This window comes from Amphiura filiformis, unplaced genomic scaffold (genome assembly GCF_039555335.1).
Source record: "Amphiura filiformis unplaced genomic scaffold, Afil_fr2py scaffold_21, whole genome shotgun sequence".
Taxonomy (NCBI): Eukaryota; Metazoa; Echinodermata; class Ophiuroidea; order Amphilepidida; family Amphiuridae; genus Amphiura; species Amphiura filiformis.
This window is the reverse complement of record NW_027305485.1, coordinates 1,619,474-1,630,573: the sequence shown is the minus strand read 5'-3', so window position 1 is coordinate 1,630,573 and position 11,100 is coordinate 1,619,474. Positions and strand designations below refer to the sequence as shown.

The 11,100-nt window shown below is 37.1% G+C and overlaps 1 protein-coding gene across 1 annotated transcript in view; it reads left to right on the top strand.

Moving 5' to 3' along the window:
- The first annotated feature begins 204 nt into the window (after positions 1 to 204).
- Positions 205 to 11,100, top strand: part of LOC140143357 (fibronectin-like) — a 30,217-nt gene continuing 19,321 nt past the window's right edge. Inside the window, exons 1-5 of the mRNA XM_072165213.1 lie at positions 205 to 410; positions 3,720 to 3,831; positions 7,471 to 7,646; positions 9,114 to 9,404; positions 10,783 to 11,076. Coding sequence (XP_072021314.1) covers positions 320 to 410; positions 3,720 to 3,831; positions 7,471 to 7,646; positions 9,114 to 9,404; positions 10,783 to 11,076 — 964 coding nt within the window. The 5' untranslated portion in view covers positions 205 to 319. The remainder of the gene's footprint in view (positions 411 to 3,719; positions 3,832 to 7,470; positions 7,647 to 9,113; positions 9,405 to 10,782; positions 11,077 to 11,100) is intronic.

The following is an 11,100-nucleotide window of genomic DNA, read 5'->3' as shown; positions in this document are numbered from 1 at the left end:
CTGTCACATTTTATGGAACAATCTGCCCTCATTATCAGATGATGCGGAGATGGTGGTACGCTCTCTGTAGTACTCTGTGGTTCTGACACAATTCAGTAAAAGCACCATATGTGGGTGCTTCTTTGGGCTGGAAAAATGAACTAAAAGGTGTCATCTAGGACCATGATCTACCATATATAAATAGTAGCAACTCTCAATACATTATTTATACCAAAGAAAATGTTTGATGACTGCATAGGTAAATGCTGATAAAAGGAAGTGGGGTCTCTCTATGACAACTTTGTGGTAGTCATTTATGACAACATAAGCAGATCAAAATATGGCAATGTATTACATCAAAAGGAAGAGCCTACTGCTGCCTGTTTTACTTGCCTATTTATGTTTTATTCAGATCAGCTTGGCACAACAAGGTAAGTTTATAGTTTTTAATAGTTTTTATTTTGCTTCATTTTTGTTTGCTTGTATGTGCCCTTGTAGACACTGTCAGTTGAAGACAAATGTGACCATACAGCATGAATGAGCCGTAAATTCCTTAAATTGTATTCTGAGTTACAGTGTAAAATGTGTATGAAGGTCGTATTCATCGGTACCTCTAGCTGGCGCGACATCTATCTCATTTTTATAGTCAAACACCAATCAATAATCCTATTGTTGAAGAAAGCTTCTACCTCAGATGGCTATAGAATTTTTAATAGCTCTGGTCTTTGTTTGCTTTGGCTAAATCCTGTTCAAGTGGCAGGTTACCAGGCATTGTATTTTGTTTAGGTATGTATAACCAACAATTAACAATGAGAGAACTTTCTTGAACTTCGTTGACTTGAAATGACCGCCAATTATGATGACTGTTTGATATTTATTGCCAGCAATGTCGAAAAAAGAGACGCACGTAGAAACGAAAAAAGCTACCATTTTGTTGAAGGAGCAAAGTTCAACAAACCATAACCCCGCTTCTGGATATCGTTTGAAGTCAAATAATATACCATTTTAAAGCTTTTGATGTATATTTTCTAAACACAAAATAAAACAAATTGACCAGGGGAGGAATTTACGGGTTATTCGCTGTGTACGGCCACAAATAATATATTGATATGGTTGCTGTGTGTGGAAACACTCGAGTCCTGATGGGACCAGGCTCAAGCAAAATGCTGAACCAGATTAAAAAGCCTACGGTATATAAAGAAGATAAACATGCTGATCTATAATATGGATTGAAAAGAAAAACAGAATTGAAGATAAAGAACAAGGAAAAGTAGTGAAGTCAATGCTTTTTTCACGGTTGCGCTGCAAGCGTCCTGACAAGCCCCCAAGCTCCCATGTGTGTACACTCTACATTAATAGTCTCCAAAGCAGCCAGTTTGGTTCCACTCCCTCCACACAAACAGTTTGCCAATGATAACGAATGAGTTCATTATGATTGGCTAACACTTTACTCATGACATCATCCACCACGTGCTGTTCGCCATCTAATTATTCACCCAGGTTCTCAACACAATGGGCTATTCCATTTAAAATCCACACTACCCCTGTGGAAGATTTTGGAAATATCTGCCTCAGAGGGAGTATGAATTTTAAATAGAATTAGCACATTCCAACTCGATTTGAAACTTACACTCCCTCTGTGAAAGATTCAGTTTGAATCTTTCTCAGAGGGTGTATGGAATTCATATGGAGCTGCCTAATGTGTTCCATTCTATTTGAAATTCATATTCCCCTTGTGGAAGATATTTCCAAAATCTTCTACAGGGGGAGTGTGGATTTCAACTGGAATAGCCCAATGGCAATCAAGTTCCCGGATGTACCGTTTCTATGTTACATTCTAATAGACTTTGCATTGTCGCCCTCTTAGCCAACCAGAAACGGCATATACATGGTCATTGGCAAGGAGGGATTGTGTGGAGGGAGCGTACCCAAACTGGCTGCGTAGGAGACTATTAACATTAAGTGCACATATGATATTGCGACCAGTGAAATATGCAACTACATTTCGCAAAATTCCAAGACTGGTCTGGAAGGGTCTGCATATTAATTGGTGTGTGTCGAGAGATGGTGTAAAATAATTGTTTGACCGAAAAAGTGCTTTCCATTAGTTTACATTATGGGGCTCATAATGTAGTGAATTAGCCTAAAATGGTGGATTTAAGGAGACTGAATTTGATTTTTGTGGGGGTAAAATTTCTGAATTTGAGCAACATTATTCTGATATTATAAAATTTACTGATGTGATATTTTGATACCAGTAAAGTGTTCGTCAAAACTGAAATACACTTGTAATCTACCAGTTTTGAAATACTGTCTTTCACACCTGCAAGGTCCCGGGTTGCATTCCCAGCTTTGCCTATTTTTTTTCCAAGACTAGGAAAAATCCTGCAATTTCTGAACTGCTAATTTATTTGGTACACAATCTGAAGAGTAAGTCCTTTACTGGTGGCTGTGTCTCTTACAGACACCCTCCCTCTGGTATCCAAACCAGTGCCTGCCCTCTTTACACCCCTTAAACAAATAATTGTCATCTCGCTGGGAAAAACCTGTATATTCATGTTGCATACAAGTATGTTACACCCTGGGAGCTCTTCCAGTGTTCAATATAAACTTCTGATCCAGAAATAAGTATATTGAAATTGTGCTTTGATACATTAACAATCAAAACAAACCTGTTTACAACCTCTTTCACTTCAACGAGCATTAAGGTTGGAATCAAAATTGTGCCTCTGTTCTGTTTTTTTGAAAAACTTTAGAACATTTTTATACTCAATTTTGTTTGGCTTATAATAGGCAAAAGAATGAAACTCATAATGTCGTGTATTGATATAGAATGGTGTGCACACTGCTGGGCGCAACACTTATTCTAGTTGCGTGTTGCATAATGTGTGACTGGCACATGCTTAAGTGAATTTACATGAGCATAAGTTGATCCTGGAAGTTGATAACTTGATTGACTCGCGCAGTAACAAAAAACAAATAATTTTTGCCAATATAAGCTGGGCAAACTTGAGTAAATTTAGAATGATGTGATAAGGTAGGCAAATTATGGATTTGTAAAACTAGCATTTATACTCAATGATTAACTCGAGTATGATTAACTCATGTAAATATTTTATGACATTTTGCATAAGGCCATTTTAATAGAGGTTATCCGTGTTCTATTAAGTTGCATATCCTATCAGCGACTGCTATACCTTGTTTAGGACTTTCAAAAGAAGTACCTGCATGTGCAACCATGACTGCTTCAAAATAGCCCGCCAAAGTCATGCAGGTAACTCCGAGGTTGTGCATTGAATTGGTTTGAATGAGGTATACTACGGGAATCAGCGTCTTTTGTTAGAAGTCACACACGAATAAAGTGGATACCCTCTATTAAATAGTTTGTCTCAAGCCCCTGCATGCATTAGTAAAATTGCCCGCATTTTGTGGGGTGTTCCTGCAGGATTGAGTAAATTTCATTTTTCCTACACTGTTTTTTTTTTTTTATCCCAAAATTCACCATACAAAAATTTCACATCTGACATTGTAAAACTAGCCCACTTCTTCATCTTGAACACACTGAAACTATCCGTGCATAATGCCGGCGTATTCTTGTCAAAAAGCTCATCCCAGTTTCTAAAAAAAAACCTGCATTACGCATTAGGTTTTCAACTTGGGAAGGGCTTTGAGACAAACTATTAAATTAAGATGGTTTTTAAATCCAACACAAATTTCTCCCTTGTTTATCTTCCCCATAGTAACATGGGTTGGACAACCTACGCTCCAAGCTACAAGTCCTGGTCACTTTGCTCTTACATGGACTGCTGCAGATCTTTCAGGGGTACCAGACTCGATAAACATACAGTTTAGGTAGGTCGGTTTTATGAAATATTGTTGCATGTGAAAATCAAATCAAGTGGCAGACTCAATGTGTACATTAGGGATCTCTTTTATATAGATGAATCTGTTGTCCAGCTGCAGTTTAATTTTGAAAGGTTTATTCCATAATTTATTTGCTTTGTTTGAGATTATTTCACTGTTGTCTGTGGTACTGTTTAGAGCATCCATATTCTCTTTAATTAACGTGCCTGGGCGTTGCATTTTCCAAAAGAGGGATGTTTATTAGAGGTCTTTCTTACAGTGATAATTCCCATTAAAACATCACTAGTACCGTCTGGCAGTGCTGCGGTGCTCCGTAAACAATAAGGAATTTCTACAAATACCGAGTATACTGTCAACACTGTTAATAACAATGGCCGCACACATGGCTATCGTGCAATTGGTGTGGAACGTATGTTCGGAAATACCTATTTTGTATAGTATTTTGAGAGCATTTATTGAAAAAATGGTTGCAAAAATGGTGGGAGTGGGGGAGGGCTTAAATTAGAGAGAATAGTACCTGTTGTTCATGATTGAACAGATTCATCAGGATCAGTATTGTAAACTCAGTTGAGAAGGTTCTTAGTATCTGATCCAGAATGTTCACTTATGTACATTTCAGCAACAGCTGTTGCATGCGAGATAATTGGTACTGAGGAGGGGTACCACCATGAATAGAGACAAAGGACAGTACCAATTATCTCGCATTTGATGAGTTTCGGAAACAGGGATCAAGAAAATCCCTTGAGGAAAAACCAACTGGTAACTCTAAGATCAATGTTGGAACTACTTCTAGCATTGGTTGCCAATCACTACCATCAAGTGTTGATAAAGACAACAGCTGTACATAAGTAAGTGAACATCAGATACTAAGAACTGAGTACCTGTTGGTGCTACATGTGTATGTAATCCTTTCTTTTTTGTTGTCCCAAATTTTTACCTAAATTAAATAAGAGGTAATCTTGTTTTCTGTATGCTTCAGGATATTTGTATATTTCAAGCCAATCATAGTATTGGATTTCCAAACATCTAAACAGAGCAGCATAGCCAGCCTTTTATAGTAAAAAATTCATTTGATGAACACCGCTGCCAGCAGCATGACAATTGTCTGTATACAGTGCACAGCGTCATCATCCTATATCTTCGTGTCAAAAATTGCCGTGATAGTACGGCGAGTCCACTCTTTCTTCAAAAGCTACGCATGGCGATTTTGTTCGAGATAGGCCGAGCGACTCAGGCTAAGCATATCAATTACACGATATGATATACCGCAGCGTTTCCATTCATACACGTTTATGCAATCTGTGCATGCTCAGTATCCCAAATGGTGTTGCTTTTACAAGAAAAAGGTAAAACACAGGATTTGTTTCCAATACACTAACTGAAAATGTAATACACTAATAAGCGGGGATAGCTGTTTGGTGTAGACATATTTTACTGCATTTTCAGAGTAAAAATTTTTAATCGTACATAAAAATTGTGATATATTAAAGTGTTTGAGAATATTATTTATGAAAAGAACGAAATGAAAGCCCATTCAGCTAAGACCACGGTGCTGTACACTGGCTATAGGATATTAAATCAGAAATCTATAATATAATACAGCACAGTGAATAGCTATAAAACTTTCTTTATCTGCGTCAATAATAGAATATTGATTCAAATGGAATTGAATACATGAGTTTGTACACTCCTCACTGAGCGATCTAGCGATCGGTTTCTAGCCAATCAGATAGGGCTCCTTTTCTTGCGTTCGGAAAGGCGAGGTCTCTTATTAGTGAAATACCAATCGCCCGTCGCTCACCAACAGAGTATTAGGATGTGATTCATTTTAGGGAAAAGGTATTTATTTAGACGCTGTCCACACTGTGCAGTGTGATGAACGCCCGCATGCATGGGGTGTGTGCAATGCAGAAGTGAAGCCAACTTACTCATGATTAGTTAATGTTTTCATTAAGTATGCAAGGTCATGTGTTTGTGTTGTATTTAAAAATACAACTGCTTTTCAAATGAAATATTTACTTTAGTGTTGGGGGAGCAGAGCTAATTTTTATCCTATTTGCCAATTAGTCCAGATTTTTCTCATATCATCATGCAGTTATTGTTAACTACATGTATGCACACAACACAGGGGCACTCACATAGGTAATTGACCCGTACTGGTAGCGCTGGGTTGTAGCTATATGAGATGAACTAGTTAGCATCATATATGAAAAAGTATAAAAGCTATGATTTTAGTACTTGCTCTATGTTTCAATTACTTATTCTTTTCAAAATATCTGAATTTTTTAACCCGGTACAAGCTTTAATAACGGGGGACCATACATTTGTATGAGAAAGGAAATCTACATCTTATCCAAACTCCTGTGTTAATCCAATGCACATTTAGCTTCACCGGGCCGCCCTGAATTGGTCGCCTTTGGAAGATGGGTGCCACAAAACCATAATAGGTACAAATTTAGTACTTTCTGTCAATCAAGTATGGTTTATTTTCTACATGTCAATTTTTAAATTATTAGCATAGACCTTATAATAACGGGGGACCGCCTTGATAAGTAAATGATAGCAAACCAGTGAAAGATACCCCAAAACTCAGTCAGTGGAGCTCCGCCCGTACATGTCAATAGCATCATTATCGATTGGATTAGTCGACCGTAGCGGACAGTTCGATCGCTCATTGAATTAATATTATCACGTGGTAAGAAATTTGCATTGGACAATCGATTACTATAATGGTTTAGTAGTGCATATTTCGGTTTAACCCAGCAAACACAAAACGTTTTCGACATCATTCGCAAAAGGTTATAAAAGGTTGTCAGAAAACGTTTAAATGTCGGGTTAAATAAAGGGTATATCAAGGGTATAAAACGTTTTCATAACATTAATAAACATTTTATGATAATCTACTGCCAGCAAACACAAAATGTTTTACAGAAAACGTTTAAATGTCGGGTTATATAAAGGGTATAAAAACGTTTTAATAACATTCCAAAAACATTTTTGAAAACTTGATACAAAAATATTTTGCGAAAAATGTTTGCCCAAAATTTTTGCAATAACGTTTTAAAAACGTTTTCATGACTTTTATATAACCCGACATTTAAATGTTATTAAAACGTTTTGAAAAAACATTTTAAGAACATTTCTGGGTTTACTGGGTGCAAATATTTTAACATAATGTTATTCAAGTGCTGACAAAATATTTGGCAAAAAATGTTTGCAAAATTAGTTTACAATACCATTTTGAAAACATTTTAGAAATATTCTTGCAGTGTGTTTTCATACAAAACGTTTTAAAACGTTTTCATGACCTTTATATAACCCGACATTTTAATGTTATTTAAATGTTTTTACCTAAACCAAAAGCCAAAATATAACTTATTTAAAACGTTTTTAAAACGTTTTTGTGTTTGCTGGGAATCTTCACTAAGCGGGTTTATGGTTGAAAAGGTCACAGTGAATTTGCCGTGGACAAAACTGCACTATGTTTGTCCCATTTTAATGACATTTTTACACTTTGCCATCCTCATGTTATCTCTGAATATCTGTGGGGGAGCAATTTCCCCACCCCCTATGTGTACGTACGGCGCAAATTTAATTATCATATTTATGTTCATCTGTAATTTACAGATATGATGCTAATCCAAACCATGTAGCCAGCATAGAACTTCCAGGCACTGCAACTAGCTATGTACTGCCTGTAGAAGAACCCATTAATCTCAACCAGTTTCAAATTGCTGTTTTTGCTGTCACCGGAGGTGTGCCTGCAAATGCAATTGTTGCCCAGATTGAACCAGGAAATCCTCGTATGTATCACACCAAATAAAACTGTTTGTCTCAAAACATGCTATGTTTATCTTTTGACAGCTTTCAATTTATTCATTTTTTATTTGTGAAGACCATGAAATACTAGTAGCACAATTTACCTTGAAATCAGTTGAAGCTCATATGAAATAGCAATTTGTGCATAAAGAATGATACTTGTGGCCAAATATGTACGTGTGAAATCTCATCAGCTTTGAGACAAACTTGTTATGTCGCAACGATAACTGGATAAAATAGACATATGCATATTATAGTCTGTCTAACCAAACCTGGGATCATTCCCTTGATTGGATAGGGGTTTTTGAGACCTACAGTTTCTTTTTTCATATCACTTTTTAACCATCTTGTAATGAGAGAACACATTAGTAGATCTAGTAGGCACAAGTCAAAAAATGTTGTATAAACGTGTTTATTTAGATAAAAACAAGGTATAAATAAACTAATGTTATGACAAAACCACTTGGTCAGTTGAATAGCCAATGTATAAAAAGTGTATTCCTGTATTATATTGATAACAACACAAATTTGACAAACTGAATTTGAATTTTCTGATTTTATGTGAGATATGCCGAAATTAGGACATACTATATTTTGAACGTTTTGGTGTGTAAATTCCCCTATTTTGACTTTCATTTCATCTTTTATATAATAACCCCCCCCATTGACTTAACCATAATTAAGTTGAATATAGTAATATTGTGCAATAACAATTTGTTATGTTGCAATAACCAGACCAAATAGAAAGTTCTCATTGTCTTCAATCACAAAATGTTATATTGCACCAACTGGGAAAAACCATGTGAATTACATGCATTACATGCAACAATTTAAATTCCCCAAATCACAGCATGTTATGGTGTAATAACTGGACGAACTTATGAGGTACATATGTTTAATTTAAAATTTCTGGTTGTCTTAAATTGCAAAATGTTAATAGACATAGGCCTACTTATGAATTACATGTTAATAACTTGTTATGTCACAATAAGTGGACCAAACTGACATAAAAATTGCATGTGCAAATTAAAATCGATCAATTTTCTGAAATCACAACGTAATGTGCAGGGTTGTTAACTTGCACAGCGTGAGATACTGTTATACAGTGGGAGGGATTGTTTGCTGACTGTTTTGCATTTTTGACCCATGCTTATTTGAGCTAGGGCACTCGAGAATGTAGGGGGGTGGTACGGACAACTATTTACTTTGATGATGCATGAGATTTTGTGAGATTTTACTACCTTGGTAGGCCTATCAGAGTTACTACTTTGGCATGATAGCCTAAGAAATGTCTGAATGTGTGAGTCTCGCGCTGAATGCGGAAGAGTTGACAACCCTCATTATGTCGCAATAATTGGATCAAATAGACATTGTGCCATTTACAAATTTCTGATTTCCTCAAATTATGATGTGCTATGATATATTGAAAACATGTACAATTTACAATTCAGGTTTACCCCCACAACCAAGTGGCACCGTAACCCAGCCATCAGCTACCACATACCGCATCAGTAACATTGCAGGAGCAACACCTCGTGAAAACTATGTAGTATGGGCATATCCACTAGGAGGAGATCCAGCAACCAATCCGTATATCAGGATGGAGCTTCCTGCTGGTACAACTACCTTTGATGTGAATAATTTGGTACCTGATGCTTCTCAGTACGATTTGTCATTGTTTACTATGAGGAATGGAATACAGAGTGAGGCAGCAGTACTGGTCTTTCAGCAGGATGACATACGTACGTATTCAGTGCTGTACGGTGCGACCAATTTAGGCGCATTGGCGACTAGATTTTTTCTGATGCGACTAAACCTTCAATCCTTGGCGCCAATGGCGACCAACTGTTGAAGCTTTTATTCGCCAGCAAATGCAAAACAAATAATATAGTGTTCAATAGTACAAATGTACGGCTATGAATATCATGACATCGCAATGGGGACTTTCTGGAAAACATATCTATAGGCCTACACTGTACATGCTGTGTATGGAGTATGTAGATTGAGTACAGCAGCTATAATTCATTCAACGCAACATGTGGCTGTGACAGAGAAACCCCCTTAAAATTGAACGTAGTAAACATTGTGGCAGAATGACTTCGAGAAAAGTTGGAATACGGTGCGTTGGGGCTTCAGTTTTTTTACTTGGGAGCAAAATTTGGGCGCCTAAATTTATAAAGTTAGGAGCCATTGGCTCCTCAATCAGTTTTTGCACCGGACAGCACTGTACGTATTGAAATTTTGAACATGGAAACTTGTGTATTTAATCGAGGAGACACAAAGTTTAGATGATCTTGTTAAGCAAAAAACAAAAATGTTTGCTTGTGCTCAAGAACCCTGTGTAATTAGACAAGGTATGTCAGTCGGAATTTCATTTATTTTTTGTATTTATTTCGTGTTTTACGTACTGATGGATCTTAACATTACGGTAAAATCCATAGTGACGGATGTTGAGATTTTCACAAAAATTGTGAAAAAAATTCAAATATCACCTCAGCTTACAGGTGTTGAGGTTCTTGAGATATATTCATGATGTCTTACATAACCAGTTATGCCCACAGGTTTAAGAAATCCATAGTATCTTTTAGTATCTTAGTATTCACAATCTGCCTTTCCCAGAAATGGCCTATTCCAAGTACTCCATACACCCCTTATGGATGACATGAACTTAATCTTCCACACAGGCAGTGTGAATTTCAAATGGGGTTACCTGAATGGGTGACTCAATTTGAAATCTACACCCCCTGTGTGGAAGATTAAGGTCATGTCTGTTCATAGGGAGGTGTATTGATTTCAACTGGAATAGCCCAAGGCACTTTTATATAGACCACTTGACATCACTGTTTATCAACAAAGGCGAGGGACTCGTCTATCGATATGCTTGAACGAGCCGCCACACTGTTCAATGGCTTTCTTGTACTGTATGAAATGTGACGGGCGATTTAAAATGCACATGCCCTTAGCAAACTACGATGCGTACGCACACTTCAGGGCAAAGAACAATGAAAATTGCCATAATTCGCGTGCATACTGCCGGTCAATGACGTCACATGCCAAGTGGTCTATAGGAAACTCCTATTAAGAGTTCTGAAAAACATCTTTTTAATTCTCTTCTTGCAGAACTCCCTCCTGCTACTGTGGAAACAATTACCACCGATTCATTCACAATCGGCTGGGCTGATGGACCACCTACATTTAACGATGGTAGGAGAGTGACCCATTACAGAGTGACCGTCACACCTGCTGATGGGTCTGCAGTGCAGATGTTTGATGTACCTGCTACTGCTGCCGCTTTCCATAGATTTATGGGACTAAGTACAGGCATATCACACAATGTGCAGATAGATGCGGTAGTGTCAAATAATGGTGTGCAAGAAGTTGTTGACTTGACAACAATGACTGATGTGGTCACATGTAAGTATTGTTTTGAGTTGTGCA